Raw genomic sequence first — 25,645 nt, forward strand, 5'->3', positions numbered from 1 at the left:
TGATCCGTTTCACTCTGGGTACAATGACACCATGAAAAAAAACAATAAGGCAGATGCTTTGAAAAGACGAGGTTCAGACGTGCAGCTCCTCCACTGAGGAATCGAATCATCAACATATGTGGAGCAGCCCCATCAAAATCCAGTCAGTATGTGAAGTTAAAACCTGATCTGATGAAGGGAACCACAGAGCTGCAGAGGACAGACAGTGAATCAGCCGCACCTCAAGGTGTTTATAAGCAAGAGGAGGGAATATTGTTTAAATTAGACTTGAATTTTAATGCAATATCAAGGTGAAGGAGATCTCTCAGGATTATTATCAGTGTTTCAACACAGAGGATCTGAAATGCGTTTTTGAAGTCTGTTTTGAAGTCTTAGCATTATCTGAGGAAGAATCCCTCGCTCTAATTACACAGAATTTCAATAAGCCACTAACTCGCCGGTCCCACTGAAAGTAATTTGAGTTATATCTATGCTAAAATGTTTAACTGTCCGTGAAACTATTTCAAACACACGACGGTACTCTGTGAAACGTAATTCCCTCTAAAGGAGAGAAAGGTGTGTTATTTTGCTGTGAGCCGAGCCGTAAATAGCAATCAAACCTTCAGTAATGTAGAAATAGCTCACCGTGGCTATAGATGGGCAGAAAAAAAAATGTGTTAAATAATTCATTAAATGTGCAATATGCATTTTTTTTCCGTAGCGTATGAGCAGATGTAAACAGCAAGCCAATTTGAAGAAGGCTATAGGGTGAAAATGAAATCAAGTAGTATCCTATTAATCACGTCTGTGACAGGCAATACCTCTCACTGCTTAGCAACCAACACCTCCAGGGCAACAGTCAGAGTGCTGAGATTTACCAAGGGATCTCCTATCTAAAGTTATGAAAGTGCCCATTGTGTGGCAGCAGATATCTAACACATATTGTTCTGCTCCACGGCTCATGACGTATCAGCCAGCGCAATTAATTATTCAAACAAATATATATGAGGAATCGATAAAGCAAAAATATTCATAGCTTTCAGTGTCCAAGAGCAAACACAGCTCCTGCTGTTTGTTCTGTGCATGTTGTGAATATGTTCCTGGAGGAAGTGGACAATCTGTGCCTGCGTCTTACCTTAAACAGGCGAAGTATGTTGGCCACCATGATGGAGACAGAGCTGGAGGACGCTCCAATGACGCCCACCACCCTCTCAGGTTTGGTGATGATGGGCGCTCCGCCGCCCAGACACTTGACGTCGGTGCCGTCCTTCTCGATTAGAGCCTGCACGAAGGTGAGAGACTGCTCCAAGGCGTGAGTGTCCCGGGAGCAGGTGTCCAGAATACGAGCTCCCAGTGTGATGTTGGGCAGCAGATTATTGTCATTATTGATGCGGTCAAGGGCGAAGAGCATGGCCTCCAGCCTGTGTATGCCCTTCTCCTTCTTCAGCTCCCCGCACGGCTTTCCGTCGTGCCCTCGGGCGTGCACCGGGAAAAGCCCACCCAGGGAGATGTCTCCATCTATGCGGATGGAGTTCAAATGTGTGTGTCCCGGCCCTTTGGGCTTGGCAGCCTGGGCGGCCTTCAGAGAGCTGAGGAGAAGCAGCAGCAGCAGCGACAGAAACAGGCCATTTCTCTGACAGCCGGTCCGATCCGGTCGACACGCTGAGGGTTGAGACATGATCACGGCCTGAGCGCACGTCCACCCCGTGTGACCGAGCACAGCAATCAGAAAAGAGCAGAAGCCAGGTATTACTTTATGATGGCCAGAGGGTTAATTGCAATACCTCTGGAAGCAGTTGGCGCAGAAAGGCTTCCTCTCATGTCTCTCCTCTCTCGCAGGCATTCAATTAACAGAGAATACGGACTTGACTCTTTCACTGCATGTAATCCAGTTCTCTTCTCCTCTTTCAAACCCTCACTCCATCCTCTGACCACGGCGGTGGGCAGCTGCTGCTGTTATTCACACACACTTCCTGTGGAGATCCTTCACTTGGGGCATCAGGAAGAACAAAGGTGAGCGATACGCGTTTTCTCTGTGTCCCTATCTCCCCCTCTCCCGCTTCTCTTTCCTCTCCACCTCAATCAGAAGTTTTTAATCTCCCCTGTTCCCGTGGGCAGGGATTTGGTATATGTCAGAGCCCTCAGGCCTGCTTAGGTCCACGGGCTTCACAGCAAATTCCTGGAAGATGAAAAGGAGAAGAGTGGTGAGACAGTGGAGAGAGGTAACAGAAAAAAAGGCAAATGGATTTATATTGGTATGAGCATTTATATCCTCTTTTTTTCTTTTCTTTAACCTTTTTACTTCAGCATTATGTGGAATGAAGCAACTGTTCTGCCTCCAAACTCATTTCTCTCCCATATACAGTCTTCTTACATCTACAGCTTTGAATTCAAAAGGTTACCATGGCCTCTCAAGGTTGACATGTCTGAGAGAGTCACATCCCATGTGCTTCATTCTCACCTATCAACACGTCAGCGGGTGAACTCAACCTCCATCACAATAATTTGATGAAAAATCCATTACATATATTTTAATGTCTCAGAGTAAAACGTACAACAAAGAAGTAAGAACAAAGGGAAAAAAATCCACCTTAACAAATCACTGCATTAAGGTGGAACCTGATTGTAGCAGCAGCCTTTGACACAGCAGAGGATAAAATCATCTGAATATTATCCAGATCATATACTTTTATAAAGACAGAAATATTCAGAATATCGACCTTATTCTAAATAAAACCTTTTTTAGATTATGATGTTTGCAAGAGTCTGCAGAGTAGCGGTCATCTTCTACCCAGAGGCGGTTTGATCCCAGTCTTAGGCAGTTCAGAATGACAATAACTGTACTGTGAAGCACTCCATTTAAAATGTCAGAAACCATCTTTGAGAAGAAATGTCATGTTCTTTGACTTTAAGTTTGGTCTATGGCCCATCCAATAACATGGAGGAAAGTGAGACCTGTACTGCTGCCAGCCACCAGGTGGCAATTGATTTGGCTCAATTTTGGGGGCCTGCTGTCAATCTTTATAAACGTCTTCAGAGTCCATGATTATGAGTAAGACTTTATTCAGGTTGAGATAATTAGAAAATGGCAGTGTCTTATTCACACTATTGTCTTACTCAGGTTAATATAAGATCACTGCTGCCTGTTGTGCTGAAACAGCATCGATGACCTGAAGTTAAAACCTTTCTCTCTATGATAGAAGCTGCACCAAGCTGAATCTGTTCGGATGTGGTTCTGTCTGTTGTTTTGCAGCAGCGGGGGTCATTAAATGCAGATTCTGTACAGATTCAAGTGTCATAAACAAGCTCACCAGGTGAATAATACAGATTTAAAGCTGGATGTTGAGATTCCTATCTCCATACTGTCATGCATCTACACACTCCGACAGTATCACGCCCACCTTTCTCGGTTTTTTTTCCACACATGCTCTACACATGCCTGCTGGATAGACACACAAAATATGCAATGATACAAGCTATCTTGCATGTACATATCTACACCCTGTTCGTTCCTCAAGCGGTAATAGGCTCTGAAGGAACAATCTAGTTGCACACAGTCACAGAGCAGGGCTGTAGACATTGGTTTTCCAGCAGAGTGGGTTGAAGCCTTGAAACTGCAACAGCTGAGATTCATTGAGAGCATATTGGAAGTGACAAGGTCCTTTGAATACACCCAACTATCTCCTACTGAGTGAGAAGTAATTTTTCAGAGTTGATTCACTGCAGGTTCACTTAAACTGCTGCAGAGCAGACGACAACTGGAAAGTCTGCCAGCTCACCTGAGCCCCTGCAACCAAACAAGCACCATGCCCCAGCATGTCTGACTATAGAGCAAACACCGTGAAAAGAAAATGTTCTACAAGGCTGTTGTTTTCGAGACACACATCATCAGACTTCATGTTCGCACAGAAAAGAGCTGGTGCATGTCTCCTCTAAAAAACCCGCTGACAGAGTGTCACACGTGCATTTGAAAGAAAAAGATCTTCCACATCACAAGATTACATGAAGCATTATCCTGTTATTCGCTGCGTTTTGTCTCGTTCCAGATGAATATCTCACAGTGTTTCCTCTCTGACCAGGATGTAGATAGTTCATAATCTGAAACATCTCGTTCAGGGTGGGCTGCTTATATCCTTTGAATTAATCACTTCATTTCATCACTCGGTGGAAATCTATGAATCCCATTTTAATCAAGCATGGGTTGGGCCGGACCACCCCTCCGAGTTTTATTCAACATGACACGTGGTGATGTAGTAACCGAATCGAAAAGTGCAGTATTAGCATACTCAATTATCGATGCATTCAGTGTATAGCTTGGTTCCAGAGCCCTGCTGTAATACACTCTGTGTAACCTAATTTATTCTTTTTAAAGCTCAAGGACTCAGTTCTAGTACGTTTCTGAATCACTGTGCTCAGAAAGAGAACCAGTCTCCAGATGAGAAGACAAATTGATCACCTCAATAAACATGTACGACAGAGACGTGAGGAAAAATGCTTTTCAACGACAAAATGTCAAAGACAGCTGCAGGAATTACTGGAGATTCTGTCAGCAGAGAACAACCTTTCCTCAGGTGCGGGAGCGTATTTCAGGATATAGACTCATGCATTCATTTCAAAAAGGCTGTATAATAACCTTCGGGCAAATAGGTCTGTTGATACGTGGCCTCACAAGAAGCAGCAGCGGCTGATTCAACAGCAACGTCTTAATTCTGACAACATCAGATTTTTATAATCATGTATTTTTAAAGGACTTTTAAAAAGATGTTTAGGGAAATAATGGAAGAAATTTCCAATGCCTGTCAATTTCAACAGATATGAAGGAATACTGCAGTCTCAGAATGACTTAGCCCTCCCCATAAGAGAAGATAAGATGAAGTAGCACATATATAGAAAAACCTTGAATTTCCAGATCATCTTCCAAATAGAGGCAGAGACAGTGTCCACAGTCTTTCCCACAGTTCAGCTGAGTATTCTGCAATAACAGGGTGTTAGTATACGTTTATTATCGTTATCTGTTCCCTGTTGGACATGTTTATTATTTTGTTACGTGTTCTAATATCTGTAGCATTAAGAAAGAACCCTAACACGCAGAGGCATTACAAACTATACATGCTTCCAAAACATTTCCAACTATTTAAAACATTTTTAAATAACTATTTTGAAAGAGCGTCCAAAGTGTGTTAACATAATGGAGACCAACATAAATGTCATTAAGCCCTAATAGGATTTTTTAAAGACTTTTTGAGGCCTAAAGGTTTTTACCTTTTTACCGTACTTTTTAACTTCTTTTACTTTTGAAGAACCCTGTGCACAGTCACTTAAGATCATACAGTACTAATTTCACACAGTAATACTCTTTCTTCCTTTAAGTAGTTGGTTTAAAGTGTATAAATCAATTTCTCTTTCTTTAAGTTACCTGCATGTGTTCTACTTCCTGGTTCAAAAACTTGAGCTGTGGGCGGAGCCTGGTTTTTTTCAGAGGCCCAAGCACCGGACCAAACCAAGAGCTCTGACATCATGGGGGGGATTAGAGTATTTTTGCATTTGGATTCAGTTACTGTTTATGTAGTTTTCCCCTGTATGTGTTTATTGGTTTGGTCAGTTAGTACATATGTTGCCCTCTGGTCTGTTAATTGAGGCGACACCTTGTTTTGTTGCCTTATATTCACTCGAGTTATGTTTTGTTGACCTCTTTTAAGGGCGTTATGACTCTGTTAATTGTTTCTTCGGTATGGTGTTGTTAAAACTTTTAATGGGGAAACAACCCAACTTTTTGAACTCTAAATGTATGTTTTGTGCCTTGACTGCTTGGTCCAGGACAAAGAGTCAGGAGCTAAAGCCAAGTGTTTCAGACGGAGGCTGAAAACAGGAGCTGCAGGACAGGATGAGGACAGTGATGTGTTTTCTCAACATTACATCATGAAAACCTTTTCAAGTAATAATAAAATAAAATGATTGGAGCATAATAACATCTTTAAACAATTTAAAGACTTCCTGGGTTCACCTCCTGCACATTCAAAAGTGTCTGTGAGGATTCAACTTAGTAAGAAATGCAATAAATAAATAAAACTATGATTCCGAAGTTGCACGAAATGACAGTGTGGGAGTTGCTTTACATCGTACCCAGGCGATGAGAAACATTCCTCCCTTTCGCTTCCCTCAATGTGCCTGTCCTTAAAAATACACTTCATCTGAATGTGACCAGCCACTTCACCTTTAGACTCCCTCATATTTTTTTATTGCTTCAAATTGAAAATTTCATGGCGCATGCCCGAGCGTTTTATAGTCCAATCAGTGCTGCAGAAAGAACATTAGAAATACATCTGATATATGTGTACATTCATTTTCAGCTGGTTATTCCCCTGTCCATTGTCTGAGATTCGGTTGCTGGGAAATGAGGATACAAAATGTGTTTGACAGTATCTACAAATTAAAAATCTAAATTAATAATGTGTACAACCATCTAAGGAACAATTTTACACAGACAAATGTGTTCCAGTCCACACTATTAGCAAGCAATGTAAATACATGAGTATTTTGGGAAGAGAGATCTTCCTGTCTTTACAAATGTCTAAATATCTTCATAGATTTACTAACAGATTGGTAAATGTTTGTGTGGATTCTTCTACATATGCTGACATTGCTTGTGGGTCGATATTATGTGAATTACACAAACATAATTGAACCTTGTTTATACACGTTGTTTTTCAATTATAGATCACGTCATGCACATTTTTCAACATCCTGGGTCTAATCCCTCTCCGTAGATGGCAAAGCCGGCCAGGGAAACTTTTTGAGGCTGTACCTCTCCTCTCACAGATGGGAAGGTGGGGCTCTCTAATTGACACTCCAGCATGGTGGAGCCGCACAGACGATCAATAGGAAGGTAGAGGAGGGCTGCTCAGAGGAAAATGAATGGAGAGAGGAAGAGGGTTGAGATGCATACAAGGACTGGAGAGCTTAGAAGATGCTGCCTAGTGTTGTCCACTGAAAAATGCCTGAAAGGATGCATCAGTAATGTGGATAAGAGCTGCAACATGGCTCTGTGCTCATATTAATAGGACTGAGTAATAAGGGCCATGAGGAGAAGACCTTTGTAAAGAGGTAGACTCATGAGAGAATAGAATAAAATCAAAATATTGTAAGAATAAATTTGGAATATTGAGGCAATAAAGTTTTAATATCACAGAATATATGGTCATAATTTAATTTTATAAAATAACAGCAAAAAGAACCCATGTTAGCCAGAGTTCCTAGTCCTACTCTTGATCATCGATCTCTTGAGAAACCCCTCGACCACGACCAAACATTTCCTCCTCCACAAGAGGCAAGTGAGGTTCTGTCTTCAGAACAGTCTCAGTTACTTGCATTCTTTTCAAAGTCCTGATATTTATGATAGTGTGGAGCTGATGAGCCAAAATATAAATATATATAATATAATAAGACAGACTGATACTCTGATACCCCCCCCCTCTAAAATCACATGCAGCCTTAATCGTGACTTTATTCTCATTGAGTTACCACTATACTCTCAAATCCTTTTCCCTCCTTTAAGAGGCCCTAACACTTATTGTACATTAATAGCTTAGTGTTAGTAATTATAATTATTAACGTAACTTTTGAGCAGGAAACTGAAAAACTGCAACACACAAATCTACTCTCATCGGTTCTCTTCTTCTGTTCCCTCTAAAACAGCTGCTCCGATCCTGAACAGTTCTGTCACATGTTAGTTCCATGTTATTGTTGCTGCTTTGCCATTTTTAGTATCATATTGTGCAGCAGTATAATGCTCCCCTGCTCCAATCTGTCATCTACATCAAGACCGAACAGTTAATTATCTCAGGCTGCAATGAACGTTTACTTTAACTTTAGATTAATTGGCTGAAAGACTACTCTCATTAATGCTCTTGTGTATAAAGATAGATACAAGGTGATGTTGTGTTTGCCACAGATATTCAGTTATAATAAAAACAGAGAAAAGCAGCAGATGGACAAGAGGGTGATTGATGTTTTTCTTGTAAAATGGCTGAAATAAATGATGGATTATCTGTTACAGCTGATTCATTTCACATCGAGATGATACTGTATATCATCATACACAGATCATTATGGTCATATTATACCTAAACGTTATAGAAATCTATACATTATCTTAAGTGGCAGCAATTTATCACGAAGCATCAACATTCTCTACCACAGCACAGTTACTGCTAAAGTATGTGCACAGTGAATCTTTGGGTCTTCATACGCCTCCATGCATCACTACAGAGAATGTCTTCATGTACACTGATGTTTTTTGCAAGCTGTCACGCTATGCATTTGAGACAAAGAGCAATCTTGGTACCAACCAGTGTTATACTTCACAATAGAGAGAAGCCTCCTCCGCTCAGATCTGTGCAGTCGATGCAGAAACGTGGGGTTTCTTCTCTATTATGCTTCGACACTCTTTTTTTAAAGTGCAGCTCCTCAGCCAAGCCTTGCAGCAGGTGAGCAGGGTTTTAAATTCTCACAGCAATAAGTGACCAGAGTTGTAAACAGTTGGCAAAAAGGAAAATACCTCTGTGAGCACACGGGCTGAAGTGCACACTGTGAGTAAACTGAAGCAAATTAGGGAAAATAACAATTATCATATTTGTTCATCACATATTTAATTTTATTCCAATTGCGACACTTGCGGTTTACTGTGCTCAGACACACACACACATATATATATATATATATATATATATATATATGTATTTCTTATCCATCTTTTACTCAGTATGATCATCTTTAGAATCCTGAGGGAAATTGATCAGTACATTAGTATGAACTTTAGCAGATTTCTAAGCCACACCCTGCACCAATTTTATGATCATTTTAAGAGCTATTACATCAATATAATAATTTCTAACTGCTTATTGTGTTGATATATCCAGGATGTGCAATCTGTGACTAAATTGTTTCTTAGCCCATCATCACAGATTGTTCTCTAAAACTGAAAGGTCTTTAATGACCTCCACCAAAGACATTATGTTTTCATCAGTGTTTGTCTGTTTGCTATTAATCAGGAAAACCTACAGAACCAATTTCTATGAACTTCTCCAGGAGCCAAGGAAGAAACCATTTCATTTGCACACTGAATTTTTTTGGGACTGTCTATAATATGGAAAGATAGAGTGTTGGCAGGGTTATGGGCTCTCCAAGTGTCCATCAAGTTTGCAATGGTAAAAATATGATATATTTTCATGAGAAATCACTATGACAACAGCATTGTAACGTTTGCAGATGACATCCTAGTGTTTGGATCAATCAACAACAGTGACAAGATGTTCCAGGAGGGAGGTTAACTACTGTGAGATGAAATAGAAATTAATCTCCCTTTAAATGTCAATAAGATAAAATAAAACATTATTTCCAACTTTGGGTTATTTCTTGAAATTGTTGTGCACATTTCAGAAAACCTAACACAGTCTCTTAGCACCAACTGCCTTCTCAAGAATCCACAGCACCAACTGCACTCTCTGAGTCTCTGAATCGTCTCATGATGTTTTGGCATTAGCACCAAAGCTCTTGTGAACTTTTATCGCTGCACCATCGAGATCGTTCTCGCAGGCTGCATCACAGTGTGGTTTTTGGCATCCTCGCTGCTCTCTACAGCAAACCACTCCAAAGGACCGTAAAAAACACAACAGCACAAGCCACTGGCACAGAACTACCACTGCTTTAAAACATCTAGCACCACTTGCTGCAAGAGGAAAGCCACAGAATATTGTTAATGATGCCAACCGCCGTGCTCATGTTCTGTGCTCATCGCTTTCATCTGAAAAACGTTACCAAAGCATCAAATCACACACTCAGTGACAATTTATATCCTCATGCAGTCCGGTTGCTGAACAGCTGACGCAAAATCGTTGTATATGTAATGTTACCATGTATATTATATGTGAGTGTATATTGTACTCAATCTATGCAGGTCTGTTGTGTCCCTGTGATGGTGTCTTCTTTATGTCGAGGCAGAGAGAATAAGAGCACAAGCAGGGGCATTGCAACACGGGTAGGAAAAGCAGGCTATTGCATGGGGCACCAATTCTTCTTCGTCGCTACAAAACAGCATTTGTGCACGTAAAGAGTTTAGAGCAGCACCGAAGAAGTGATTTCCGACAGTGTAGCATTAGCCAGAGCTAGCCAAATTCCTCGCAGGAAGTGCCTCTCAACAGCAATTTAAAGAAAGTAATTGGTGTGTATTCCTAAATGTATTTATTAGTGTCAATAATGTAAATCTAGATAATAAAAGATGTTATGTGGAATTCATTCTCTGTATGCCATACGATGAGACTTTAGAGTCAAGTCATGCAACAATTACAGCGATCATCACTTCCATACAGAGTGAGTAGCATAAAGCTGTTAAAAAAACATTATATGAGTTGTTTTTTTTTAAATGCACTGGTATCGGATAATCCAGATATCTGAATCTGAATCTGAATCTGTGTCGGAAATGGAAAAAAAGGATCAGAACATCTCAAGTGAATTGAAATGTGTACCAGGTTAATAACCATGTTGATTCACACTGATGTTCTCATGTCCAGCATGATAAATGTATTTGTCACCACCAAAGGAGACTGATGGGAAATCTCACAAACGATCCCATTCTCTTTCCCTTGACATCTGATGCGTTTTGTCACCATTAGATATAAACACAGACGGGGGAGCCAGTAGCTTGAATATTTTAACGGTGGGGAGCATTAATTACAGAAACCTTAAAATGCAGTTGACAGTTGTGATTTATTCGGAACCCTGAGATATGTGGTAAATCTTGCTAAGACACGATATTATGCAATAGCTGACTGTGGCTGTTTGATTTCCCTTCCCTGAGAACCCTGAGAAATCACGGGTGCAATTTATCTCTTGAAATATCAACCCTTTGACAACAGCACCACAGAGCTGCTCCATTACTGTGCCAGTTGCAGTAATTTTAGGACATGCAAACTAGGCTTATTAACATGAGGCCAGAGCTGTGCTTTTCCAACACGGTGAGCATAATGTGTTGTTTTGACGCTACCATAAGTCATTTGGAAGACAAGGTTGAGAAAAGAGGGGAGGAAGAAATTGGCCATCCCTTAAATTTTTTGTTTACTTGCTCTGGATGCTTTTCTGTGCAGGCTAATGGAGGGCTAAGATCACTGAGCTGCATCTAGCCAGAGATAAATGGACTGAAATGTGAGAACAAGCCCTGGATCTCCTGCGCTGGAGGAGCTGAGGGAGAAAATCTCACGCAGCTTAAAAAGGATGAAGACGCTATGAGGGGAAACCATCGGGGAACCAGAAGAGCATATTAAAAATTGTTGACTTCCCGTTCGCTGACTGACTGAGTCGATGACGATCATCTCTCTGCAACGATGAAACACACCCACACATTCCTCAGCTCCATTCTTTGTCTTTAGACATTCACTCCGCATCCTGTACGCTTGTTAAGCTGCTGCTTCTGGTAAAAGAGCAGCAACTTCATATTCATCAACCACCACCAAAAGGTTTCCCTCCTTTTAAGCTTTAAATTCCTACCTATCATCACATGTGCCCCTCGGGGCCTGGATTGAATAGGATTCAAAGCACAGACTTGAATCTTGAACCTACAGGTTAAAATACAACTAGACGTCCTGGTCTCTCAAAGCCTCTGGCACAGAAGGCTGCTCTCACTCACTCTGTGAGCCTGGTTAATGGTCCAGGAAAAAGATGGCATGAGCTGAACCATCTCCAGCCTCCTGTTGACTCTAAGCGCTGCTCGGTAATGATGCCTAACGTACTTCATCTTGTGGCTCAAATGCAATTTTAAAACAATTTAAAAAAGAAGTAATGCACAAAGCTGTACATTGACTTCATATTGCGCACAAAAGCATTGATGCTACAGAACACAAGAAAAAAATCTGTTACCATGTCTGAAAACAATCACAGGTATAGTGCACATGAACATGTATGTGTTGAGAAATAGCAAAGTTATTTTTCTTGGGATAACCATTGTCCGACAATAGAACTGTATGAAACATCAACATATTCAAACTAGTAGTTTTAAACATCCATAGGGATGAAACGGTTTTGCGATTAAACACGGTAAAATCCCTGATGGTTAGTATTACTGCCTGAAATTTAAATTATCATTATAACTGTGGTTGATTACCACAGTGTAAAGCTCATGGTAAAAACCGTCCAGCATCAAATGTGATCAACGGTGTCCCACTCACAAACGCTTTGTTGTGTGCATCTGTGACGTTTGTTGTGTTTGTTTGATTCACTTGAGTTTATGAGACACATATTGAAAAAAAAAACAAAAAAAACACCAACAACCTTACAGTTTTATAGGGGTTTGACTCACAACATGAACACACTGCTTCATTTTCCTTCCTTTATGTTCATTAACCAGTGCACTGCCTCTGATTGAGGTAGCTAGCTGAACGCACCAAGTGAAAAAAAGGATAGTCATGCAGGAATTGTGGGATTTAGTGTTTCATGTACAGACTTTACTTATATGACAGACTACAACCACAAATAGGATAACAACTCATCATCATTTCACGTCACAGAAGCAATTACACAAACCCTCATATGTGTCGCACTGTACGGCCCTGATATTAAAACAGCCTAACATGTACAGAGCTGTAACATGAAGAGAGAATGCGTCACAAGCCTTCTCTGCTCAGTTTGTCCTAGAAAGTGTCTGTGTGTAAAGAAGGAGGTCACAGTCGATACAGACGGCTGCTACTCCTCGGACAGATTGATTGATTTACTGTATCTGTTGAGCTCGACCTGCCTGCCTGTCAGGATTAAGGAATTTATGTCTCATCAAACCTGCGCTCCTGAGACGACCGTTTCTAAAAGAATCACTTGAAGCTGCAGCATATGGGAAACTAGGGCGTATCAGCAAGAACAAGTGGTTTGGAAGTATAGTCTGTGTTTGTTAGATTTCTCTCAGATAAAAGGAACAGCACAATGTACAGCTGCACAAACATCAAGCGTCTGAGTGAAAGTCTCAATCTGGCCTCAGATCTGCTCATTGAATCCCATCAGCTCTCTTATCAAACACATTTTTGAACATTTGCAGGGGAAAGAGAACGATCTTCTAAGATTAGAACCATCACCTTCAACTGCACGAAAACAAAAATACACAAGGAGCCGCAAACTCTGGGGAGGAAATCCAGCCCCAGAACACCTCGGCTTTTGTGTATGGTGTCAAAATCTTCATCCAGACGAGGAACCTTTTTATTCTTGTGTTTCTGGGGAAGATACAGAGTGGCCTTATTAGGTGAAAACTCGAGAGTCTGCACCTAAAACTTTGTGAGAGAACAGGAGACAACAGCTCCTCATGTTCCTGCATTCTTCTTCTTGAACAAAAGTAAATAAAGGAAAAGCCGAGACACAAGACATCAGACGTTCACTCGTCTATCTTCTCTGTGCCACAGCAAAAAAGTGGTATGTTGGGAAAAGATAAAAGAAAACTAAAATATGCTGAAATCCTGTTTTATTCCAACTTCCAAAGCTTCAGACCGTTCATTTTAATACTGTCACCTGCTGAGGATATCCCACAGCGGTCCACTACATCAAGAGACGGGAACAAATCCTCTCTTTCACTTTAAACCGACTGTGAAAAATACTCAACTCTACTGTAACTTAACCCCGAACACACAAAAAATCTATTTCTATTTCAACCCATAATGACATTTTAATTTAGATTATGTTGCCCAGTCATATTTTCATCATCTTCTATTATATTATTATTAAAATGTAAACATCTCTTGATATTTCCGAATTTTCCATGACATATAACGGGATATCTGAGTTTTGGACAAACAGCAGTTTGAATGTGTCAACTGTATAAAATTATACATAAATATAATAATAGCTTATCCACTGGAACAATTAGTCAGCAGAAGATTTAATTGATCAACTGAACTGCATTTTAGGGCTGCATGGCAATAAACAATATCTTTAATTAATGTAATATAACAGTCATAAATAGCAATATGACAAAAGCCCAATATATATATCTATAATTTTTTTATGCATTGAGTGAGGAGGTATAACACATAACAGAGAAATTTGGACAAACTTCAAAAAAAGTGTATATCATTACACGTTCAGATTAGAACTCATCATCACAATCAAAGTGAAAGCAGCAGCATCATCTGTATCAGACCATCTCTTGACCAGTGCCTCATTCCTCTGCTTCGCTGTCATGATGTTTTTCAGGCAACACCAGGTGCTGGATCTATAGTTTGTTCAACAGAGAGTCTTCATTTTATCATGCATGCGGAGAATCTTATTATTATGCATAATTGATTCAATTACACTGCCAGCTCAGGAGTGCAAACACCTGTTCCATGAATTACGTTTCACACACGTTCAGGGTGAATCCTTGCTGCTGTAAACTTGATATTGATAATATAAGAATTTATTTCATTTTTGTGTATTTAAAGAGCATATTTGTTATCATCCGTCAAACACTCATGTGGACCAAAAGGTAAACTTGTATATATCCAAGCTGGTGGTCTTTAGCCCACGGCTCCTTTGAGACCTGCAGCAGATGTTGGCAGCACAGGGACATTTTTTTCTTTAAGCTGAAGGTGGGCATGGGCACTCACCATGTAAAGCATGTTCAGTGTGGAGGCTGCATATCCTTCTGTTCACCTCATTTATTTATCCACATACGTAAACAAAATGGCAACAGCCACTGATGTCTTGGTTACAGAGGATCAGTGATGGGAATCTTAGACAGGGATTCTAAGAGGAGCCCTGAAATCTTCTGGGGAAATGTGACGAGAACTCACGAGGATCTGAACTTCATTCCAGACGAGTAAAGATGGAGACGAAGGTGGCCATGTTGTTGGACTAAAATGGCAGAAGCATTAACTGTTCAATTCATGTAACTGTACTCAAACTGCATATGATGAAGTTTCTCTTGACTAAACATGTTACTGTGTTTGTGTTCAAGACGTGAATGGTTTATATCTTTGTTTGTAGCACTTTTAAATTTTAAAGCTGTTTTAATATTTGTCATAAAAGTTATCTTTGTTGCCCCCTGGTGGTGGGCTGCAGTATAGGTCATAAACCCCACCTCCTCCATGTTAGCAGACTGGACATGGACCAAACTAAAAAGTCAAACTAGTTGTTAGATAAGATAATTTCTGTCATTTTAGGTCGTTCTTATCACACTGATGCTTGCTCAAGTGTTTCTGATAAACTTGGTTTTAATTTGTTTTTTGATGATATAAAAATGGGGAGATGAGACGTCATGATTGGCTCCTGAGACTCGGGATTGGTGAAGTGCGTGTATCTTCGGGACTTTGATACAGCAGCTGCTCTCCACAATCACTACTGTGTGGACTCTGACTCCAAATAAAGTGAAAACAGCAAGATGGTAGCACCTGTGTATAGTGGGCATGTTGGCTTCATTTGTTGTACAGCAGGAGGAAATGTCTTCTTCTGGAGTCTCTGGTTATTAAAGCTCAGCCCTATAGTGAAATATGCAGTTATAGATTCAGAGGGAGTAAAACTGTTGTGACTGTAGATTGAGATTATCCTGAGTGACGTACATGTCTGCAGGAGACCAACATAACCTAAGCATTGCAACCTGTGGCAGAGAGAAAAACCTAAATAACAGAGATTCCCAGCACATCAGCATCTTACTGAGAATTATTCACATGTCTTAACTCCACAGCCTCGCTAAACTCCAAGGTCTTAACAACTGCGTAATTGCCATGTGACACTTTTGAAAACAGCAAGACTATGCAGTGTCAAACAAGGGTATTGCGAATGAAAAGAAAGGGACATTGTTGGAGGAGAAAGACGTCTCCTCCGGAAAATAAAGCTGCCTCTCAGTTTGCATTCATGCCGCACTTCTAACATCGGTTTACAGAGCCATGCCTTCACAAGTCGCCCTGAACACAGTAGCAAGTCTTCAGGGGCGAGAGGAGAGGATGTCATCGACAAGTTTCTAGAGAGCAAACCTTGAATGCAGATGAGATTTTTTTTCCCCCTCACAGCACTAAAAGTAATAAGTCATTTCCTGTAAAAAGAAAAAAAAAAAGCCAAACAATATTTCTGATTAAGACTTTCCTTGTGCTCTTATTGTGTACAACTAAATGGACTGTTAATTCTCTACTGAGTAATTTATATATTTTTGTTTGCCACACTTTTGTAAAACTTGTTTTACAGTGTGCAGCCTTCACACTGCCTGCCTGAAACATTTCTAATATTTTATCTTTTTCACTTCAGGTCTGGTTAATGGACACAATTCTTCTGATGGTTCTTCGCCGCCTCATCCCACAACAGCGCGCAGACATCTCCGCTGACCGCTTAATCAGGTACTAATTAACTGACACAACCTTGGAAACTAATTCGTGATTACTTTTCTGTCCACAGTCATAACCCATTATGTCTGTCTAACAAAGATATTTCAGAAATCCATTTGGAAGATAACGCCGCTCTCTCGCTGGGTGCTGACAGAAAGAGACTGCGTCCAGGAATCAATTTAATTTTAAAAAGTTAGCACCTCTTATTAAGCTGCCGTCCAATCTGCTGTGATGAGTGCGAGCGTTTACCTACATGCACAACAACTCCCACCTCACGTCCACATGCAACGACACAGCAACACAACTAATGCTGTGAATATTAAAGATGGTTCTAATGCAACAAGGTGTGACTGAGATATGAGATATGAATAAATTCATGAACAGGTGTAACCGCTTCCACAAATACTTGAAATGACCTTTGGGCACAAAGTAACAGTGACTGCAAATTATTGATGTGCATTTTTAAATACATGCAAACACTGTGTCCCTCAGAGTAACACCTGTAGATAACATAATGTATAATAAAATTCCTAATGAGGGCGGTGCAGTGGTTGGCACTGACGCCTCACAGCTTGGCCCGGTTCTATCTGTGTGGAGTTGGCATGTTCTTCCCCGTGTCTGCGTGGGTTTTCTCCGGGGTACTCCCCCGGCTTCCTCCCACAGTCCAGAGACATGCAGGACTGTACTGTATACTTATCTGGGACACTTCAGGCTATAATGCAGCATTTCTGGTCTTCTTGTGGCTCGGACAAAATGGATGTGAGTCTAAATTCAGCCAAATGGGTGAGAGACTCTAAATTGACAATGAATATGAGGGCGAATAGTTGTTTGTCTCTATATCTGTTAGGGTCTCTCACCCTATGTCAACTGGGATTGACTCCAGCTCCCCCATGACCCATAAATGATAAACAGTATAGATCATGGATTCATGGATATATAATGTGCAACAGTTTTAGCTTTTGAAACCAGTGTTGTTTTCTTTTAATAACCAACTAAAGCTTAATTGTGATTGACTTCACAAAGACAGATAGGACTTTGAGTGACTGTTTGGGGAAACAGGCTGATTAGAGTTACTGGTAGTTAAACTTCAGCCAAACTAGCACAAATGTCACAGCTCTATGGTTGTAGATCATTGGTTATAGATCATTGGTTATAGATCATTATAGCATCATAATAGGAGGTTCTGCTTCCCTCGAGCCTCCAGCTCCCGAAACGACTGTGCAGCCGATGCATGCTGTAGAATCATGAACACTATATAGTATAAATTATCCTATGTGATGTAATGTAAATCAAAAAGCACTAAGAGTCTCCAGCCAGGCTTATGGCTCTGTGAGGTGATGCTACACTTCAGTATGACATGCTTATAAAGACCAAGCTGAGGTGCTGACGTTTAACTGGTAGCACTATGTGTTGTAGAGTACTTTAGTACATTTCCTTATGTGCACTAAACATTAAGGGGTGAGGCTGATGGAAATAGTTTGGGTCAATATTCTGATTTCTTTTTTCATCAAGATCCTTCCCTTGTTAAGTAAAACAATGTTAGATTCAGCTGTTAATCATTTTGATTCTACATGTATATTTTATATATATATATATATATCAACAAGGCTTTCTTCACAGCTGTAAGAGTCTCATCACACCTCACTCACAATACTGTCCACATCACATTATAGACTGCACTTTCCGTATGCATGAAAACATGATCTATGGCCGTGGAACTGCTGTGCCATCATAACAGCCAAATGGAAAAACTGTGCAGCGAATAATAAATGTAGTGAGTTGTATGAAAAACCTTACAAAACATTTCTACAGAATTTTACCTTTTTTCATGTCGGTTTAAATTTAGCCACAGTCTCCAGGTGGAAGTTAGAATTAACCCAATAAAAACTTGTTCCTAGCATGAGGGGGTTATGTCATAGCAACACTACCAAAGTGCCTGTATCACCTTTTTTTAATTACTTGAGAACAATGTACAGATAAAAAACATTTTTTGACAAGGTCATATTTTCTGAAAACAAATTAATGAATCTTTCTTTTTTCATTTTCCAGAAATTAATGACTGAAAATAAAAACAATAAGATGACATCACCCATCGAGTATTAAGCCTCAAATTAAGATTGTATTATACTTTTATGATTTTTTTCTTACTTTTTACATGGCAGTGTGATATATGTATATATATATATATATATATATATATATATATGTGTGTGTGTGTGTGTGTGTGTGTGTGTGTGTGTTATTTTATGCATGCCTGTATAAATATGTTGAAAACATTGGATTTCACTACTATCACACTATTTTGATAATTTGGTCATTCAAAATTTCTTCCACTGTGTTTCATTATATTCTGAAATGATAATAAAATCGTACCCAGCTTGTTTTCTTCCACTTGGTTCTTGTTACACACTGCATCTTCCAAATACCCTGCACGACAACAAAGAAATGAGAAAAAGAAAATCAATACAATTGAACACTGTGTGGTCACTGCGATAGAGAGCGTAGGTGCAGTGATCTGAAGTTAAAATGCTGCTTCACTCATCACCTCACTCAGAGATGCTGCTGCAGCTGAAACTGAACAAATCTCAAGGTCTGGAGAGAATTTGATGATATAGAGCCCCGGCGAATAAAACCTGTGGCGAGCGAAGACAAAAAGAAGTTCCAGTGACAGATCGTTATTTTCTCCTGCAATCACAGTTGTCATGGAGATTGTAGTAACTTGTCCTAATGTCAGGGGTTTGATGTCACTCATTTGGCCGGTAATGATTTGTGGATGGATTGTAGGTGTGGGAGCTGTGTCTCATTTGAAGCCGTGCGCCGGCAGCACTTCAGACACTCGTGTTTGCTGAGAGATTCCAGCTATTTTATTGCTCCTAATGTGATAATTTACATTCTGCTAGCGGACCCTAATGGATCCAGTGCTCCACATTTTCCCTTTTTGCTAGGCTGAATAATCAATGGGAATGGGTTAGGGTTATCTTTTCTGATCCTATAGAAACTGTAAATGTGTTTATGATGGATTTAATCACAGTATGAATTACAGTATTAGTATTAGTGTCATTATTACTGTTAGTTTTACATGTTTTTCAGACTCTTTGCAGCAGGTGACTCTTCTTTTCTTGCCTGTGATGAGCCATTGTGCAAAATTCAGACAGGGGATTTACTTTTATGCAACGCAGGCTGACAGTGTGACTCCTTAAGTCACTATTGAGCATCTGTCAAAAATGTATTTGAGTTTAATTTGAGTGTGGCACAGTCAGGAGACCAAAGAAATTACCATTCATCCAGAAGGGGACACAAATGTACCAGATTTCATGGCAATCCAATCAATAATTTTTTAGATATTTCAATCAAAAGTAAAAGGCGCTCAGATCTAATGCCCGATTTAATCATGTGAAAGAAAGAGAAAAAAAAATCCCTGAATCTGCTTGTTCATCCACATCTGCTCCAAATTTAGTGGGTTCTGCATTGGGTCACGTCGTTTTTGTGTAATGGACCCAATGCCCCATATTTTCCTCTTTAGCTCAGCTGAATGATCAATAGAAATGTGCGTTGCAATCTTTTCTGACCCTACAGCACTCTGTTAATCTGCTCATGATGGATTCAAAGTACAGAATTATCATCATCATCACTGTTAGTTTTACATGTTTTTCGGACTCTTTGCAGCAGGTGACTCATCTTTTCTTGCCTGTGATGAGCCATTGTGCAAAATTCAGACAGCGGATTTACTTTTATGCAACGCAGGCTGACAGTGTGACTCCCTAAGTCACTAACAGTTACTGAACATCTGTCAAAACAAGCACGTGTGTGACAGTGTGATGGTAAAATTAAAAAACAAAATCAAATGGAGGCTCTATATTACATTTAGAAGACACAAGGTACAAACAAATGATACAAAAACACATTCAGGCTTTGGTAAATGCAACTTAGACTGCAGTGATTACAGTGTTTACCCAAATAAAATATGGTGTTGCTTTCCCTTAGAAGTGACAAATCAAACTTTGCAATAAACTAGAGAGCAGCAGCTGCAACACCCATTAACATGTTGACATTCCACCACATCACTACTCGCTGCACAGGAGTCAGACCATACCCAACTTGGAATTGGCAGTCATTCAACTTCCCACCTGCTGCCTGACCGTATCTCACATGGTGGCGATGCTAAAGCGTTGACAGCATCTGTCAGACAGACACCTGCCAGAGTCGTCAAAACTGCCTCTGCGGTTGTTCCTGCTCCTGAAAGTGTCTCCGGTACTACATTTTGTTCATGATTACGCACAAACACAAGGTGAAAACAACACCCGCCACACTGTCACAGCTGGTCAAAATGCCTCCTAGTCAGCAGCAAATGAGCGCTCCCACTATAGAAAACCAAACTCAGCAATGTTTCTTTTGCCAGCTATGAGCTTTTTGCCTCTCCTGTCTCTTTAAAGCAGTCACACAGTGGCCAGTATTGCCCTGTGCAGTTTAATGACTTCTCGAGCTGGGATTTCTCAGGTGCTGAATTTTAAATTGTCAAAATACTTACCTGTCACTGCCATTTGGAGCCGTCAACGCTGGCAGATATGAGCAACGTGAATCCACATTGGTTTATTGCAGCATCGGCGATGTTGACAGCTTGTGACAAGACTCAAACAATTTCCATGAGGGGTCCGATCCAGGCAGGAGTGCACCTCCCGCTGCGCCTCTGATTGTGGGTACTATGAATTTTTTGAGAGTGCATCATGGTGACATATAAAATCCTGTTCCAGCCCCAGTCCATTCCCTTTGACATTAAAACCAGAGCATGCTTCCTCAGAGGAACAACCCAGCTTCTGCCTTTTAATGAAAGGTGTTCGTCATCACCTTGTCAGTAACAGTGTGCGACTATGACAGGTTGATGCCACTTAGTCTCCCTAAGGGGAGCTTCCGCTGTCAAGCAGAATTTGCAGTCTTGTCAATTCACCATGACAGACGAACCGACCTGGACAGGACAAGAGAGCGGAGCCACGTAATGGGCCCTCCAGTTGTCCTCCCCTTATAAAAGTACATTGGGTGACATTTGTGTCTTATTTGAGTCTTATAGCTGCATCTTGTTCTACGGTGCCTGTCATCCTTTGTTTACACCAACAGATGAATCAAAGCATTAATTTCACCATCAGCCATCGCCCACGCCGTCACATCACAGTCCTCAAAGGCCCTGAAAGGTCAGTGTGGCAGAGATGACCGGTCTTTTCCTTGGCTGCTACGAGCGAGTGACTTCGTTTTTCCCCCCAGTTTCCCTGCATGGCTGAGCCCTGATCACAGGCGCTAAGGGGGTGGGGGGGCATAATGCTGGCTGACATCCTGAGAAGCTGTGATAGCTTGGAGGGCTTTGTGGGAGAGCTGGGTGGAGTGTGTGGGTGGGATACAGGCCGTGTCTCGCGAGGACCTTTAACAACCTTTTAAAAGCTCGGAGAGGGCCGGCCTGACGCCAGCCACTCAGAGGAGAGAAATCGCTGACAGAGCTAAGAGGAGGAAGAGGCGAGTGCACGGAGCAGTTTCCTGGAATGCCTTTGGGTTCGCCACGTAGTCCTGTGATTCCTGCAATGATCCAGACATGCCACAACCTAATCGCCTTCTGTAGTCGCTGTGTAATTACAACCATTTGCACTAAATAATTCACCGGAGGCAACCGCTGAAATAACATCCAGCACTCATGGAATGCTCTTCTCTGAGCTTTTCCATCGGAGCTTATAACACCACTCTAGCCTCTGTCGGGTCGGCCTGGCTGCTGAGATAGAAACATCCTGCATTATAATCATATGACCTGGTCGCACTCACAGCCCGCTCACAGGGAGCTGTGTTTCACCTGTAAACGTTAGAGTGAATTGGCTGATACCATGTTCTGTGCCGCTCATTCCTGTTTCTGTGAACTTTCATCCATCACCACACAGAGGAGAGAAAAACAGACATTACCCAAAAAGAACACTAAAGTCCCGGGAAGCTTTATTACTCTAATTTCTTCAATAAATCCCTCAGACTTCCAGTTGCGCTCCATTTTTCATCTCTGCACTGAAGAATGAGTTTTCTGACAGCAAACATGAGAAATGCAAGAGACTCAATGGGCACTGCTGGAGGGGGGCAGCCTACCCACAGAAGATCACAGCAGTGGCAATGAATGCATCAGAAAACACTGCTGTAGGCGAGCATAAGTCAACGGTGCCTAATGTGAGCCTTTGGTATGCATGATGTTAAATAGATTGTGAAAATGCTCTTTTCATGACTAAGATGGAGCTTTTCATTAATCCTTGAGCTGAACCTGCCTCCGCAAAAGCAACGAGCATCCCTCGCGGGAAAGACTAAACACCCACGATGGGCTCGAGGGATCTCAGAAGAGCTCTCATACAGCTCATGGACTCACTCCTGTTGCAGCCGCCCCCTTAGCTGTGCTGACTTTTTCTGATTCGCATGTTTGCATGATATACGTCATGTGTAGCGTGCTGTAAAACATGGCTCTCTGAGCATGCATCATTTTCCATGATTGTGGCTTTCAACACCATGCATGTATGCTCTTGTGCTCCATGCAGAGCAAAATGTGGGCGGATGTGGTTGAGGCAGATTTGACGCACAACTTATTACATTTTCTGCCTTTCATGTATGCATGTGCCTCATTTGGTCAGAGGAGATATAGGTTTTGATTTTATTTTAATGATGCCCACATGTAGGGGATTAAATCAATAGCACGGGGATTCAACAAATGTTTGAATGCTGATAAGTCGACACAAGCTACTTCCTTATTTGCTGTGATCCGAAAAATACAAACAGGAATAACTCACACCTTAATTTAGCACAAATCCCTCTCAGCTTGTTCCTCCACCTTCTCCACCTTCCTTCCTTCCTTCCCAGGTTGTGCTTTCCATGAATTAGAAATAATGTTATTGCACACACACACACACACACACACACACACACACACACACACACACACACACACATATATATTTATTTGTTGCAGCAATTTGAAACCGTGTTGCAGCTGCAATTAAGACAGGTTATTAAATAAATTGAGTTAACACCCGCATGTGCATCTACACCAGTGATTGCAATTTTTTGATTACATTTTTAATATGTCAACACCACTAGTAGCAGTAAATGGTGCACAACTGATTCATTATGAACCAGGTTTCACTGTCAAGCTTGTTTGCTTCGTTAAAATGGCGACAGAGGTTTTTGACGTTCTGAGTACTGAATAGTCATCACTACATTATTGCATGAGTACTCAGTAGTCTAGGTAGAAACACGCCCTTCTTCCAAACTCGACCTTCATTTCCATCTCGGCTACACACTTGTAAAGTTTCATTACTGCGTCTCGCACGGTCGTGACGCTGTCAAGGTGACAAAATGTGTCCAGAGATACACAAACACCTGCCAACGTGATCAAAACCACCTCCGTGAAGTTCCTGAAACCGTCGGTGTCTCCACGACTACACTCTGCCTCACACGTGTGACACGCACATAAACTCACAAGGTGAAAACAACACGGGCATCACTGTTGTGGCTGATAATGAATCACCACAGGACATGAGAGGTCTCTGACTTCACCTTAGTGCCCGTGCATGTTAATTCTGGGGCAAGTCGACCGTGTAGCAGTCACAACGCTTTATTCATGTTCTGACAATTCTCCAGAACCTGCACCACGCTGATCTTATCACATTAAGAACAGTGATCTATTTCTGAGCAAAGCCTTTTTTGGGGGGGGGATCAAACACCCTCATGCCAGCCGACAGAGTGTGACTGCAGAACCAGAGCAGTCCCCAGATGAAACCCCAGCAACTCTGATGTCTGAGCTCGTGTTTTAGGAGAACCTTCATCTACATGTGACGTAAAATCATCATCTACTCTGCTGAAAGTAGTGAATCTGCAGAACTTGTTCTTTACTGTAACCACCTGACCCTCCACTCAACAAACCTGTCACATTAAGTGTGTTTATGGACAGGATCGAGTAGAGTTCAGACAGTGGAATGTATAATTCAGGCTTGGCCCATTATACCGGAAAACATTTAGGGGGATACAATATTTTATTGCATCCTGACATCTGTGTGTGCACTGGAGCCCTTTGCCACAAACCTTTGGGGAGTTATTCTCACTAGAACAGAACCTATTGTGCCTGTAACTGCAATAACCAGAACTAATGAAGAATTTTAGAGTAAAATAATTATTTAAACCATATGGGATTGTAAAAAAAAAAAAAGCTAATATGCTGGCATAGTTTGATAAACACTCGGGTGACAAATTAATGGACAAGTGTGAAGACTTGAGTCTGAAAGTCTACACGAAGAATATTCACACATGGTGTTTCAATTATGAAAACAGCGTCTTACCTCTGAAATCTTTCACATCCCTGTGTGGTAGACATGCACGTACTGTAATTTGCACATATTTTTTATTTATAGAGATAATGTTCTGTCAACATAATGAGGAAGCGTTGATAATTAACAGATCTACCAAATTACAAAAGGTTCATACTGAACTTTACAGCAAAACATAATTCATTTGTTTCCTCAACTGTATCAGCGAGCAAAGCATTAAACTGTCATGGTGGCTGATAACGGCACAGACAGCGAGCACCCACATGCAGGACTTAAAAGAGCGACTGATGAAGTAAACGGTGGGGAACACACTCACAGGCAGATGGGATGACAAGCAGGGAGGCAGGTACACACAGGTACACACACAAAGACACAGAAAGGCCAGTGTATAGACAGGTACACACACACACACACACACACACACACACACACACACAAGATCTGGTGACTAATGCAGGTTTAAATATTGACTGGGGTGGTGAGAAGTAGCCTATTAGGATTATGAATTTGAATTAGCAGGACATATCCAGAAATCACTCTTATCTTAATCCTCAGATATTTACCATTAACTAACAATTACAAACTCCAGTGTTTATGCAGGGTCCTGTATTTCCCCACGTTTCCTGGCTCATCATCTTGACTAGAATCAGAGCACAGGGCAGATTTGTGATATGCTCCAAGGCCAAGGAGCAGGAACTTGGCCTGGGTGTCGAGGAGTTGCTGAACGTATTTACTGACAAACTGCCTAAACTGCACATTTGCTGCATTCACAGCTTAACTGCAAACTTCTCACTCTCCGCTCCAGTCTCCAGCCTGGCACACCTGCTCTCTCGTTCTCCCACTTGCTGCGAACACAACCCACACTGACTGAACTATCCCTGAAAAGAGGCTGCACTTCTTGTGTAACAACATGAAGTCTCAAACAACTTCTCAAACTTACTGCAGATTCGTGCAAACAGAAGATCACAGTGTAATTTGTTTACTACCTGATAGTGCTTAGGAAGAAAAACTGTT

The 25,645-nt window shown here is 41.1% G+C and overlaps 1 protein-coding gene across 2 annotated transcripts in view; it reads right to left on the reverse strand.

Moving 5' to 3' along the window:
* Positions 1 to 25,645, reverse strand: part of grm4 (glutamate receptor, metabotropic 4) — a 146,987-nt gene that overhangs the window by 112,221 nt on the left and 9,121 nt on the right. The window contains exons 2-3 of one of the 2 annotated variants that reach the window (XM_069533282.1): positions 18,675 to 18,728; positions 1,115 to 2,158 (exon numbers count right to left, since the gene is read on the reverse strand). In XM_069533282.1, coding sequence (XP_069389383.1) covers positions 1,115 to 1,657 — 543 coding nt within the window. In that variant the 5' untranslated portion in view covers positions 1,658 to 2,158; positions 18,675 to 18,728. The remainder of the gene's footprint in view (positions 1 to 1,114; positions 2,159 to 18,674; positions 18,729 to 25,645) is intronic. The other variant, XM_069533281.1, reaches the window with a different exon arrangement.

Source organism: Paralichthys olivaceus, chromosome 2, assembly GCF_024713975.1.
Source record: "Paralichthys olivaceus isolate ysfri-2021 chromosome 2, ASM2471397v2, whole genome shotgun sequence".
Taxonomy (NCBI): Eukaryota; Metazoa; Chordata; class Actinopteri; order Pleuronectiformes; family Paralichthyidae; genus Paralichthys; species Paralichthys olivaceus.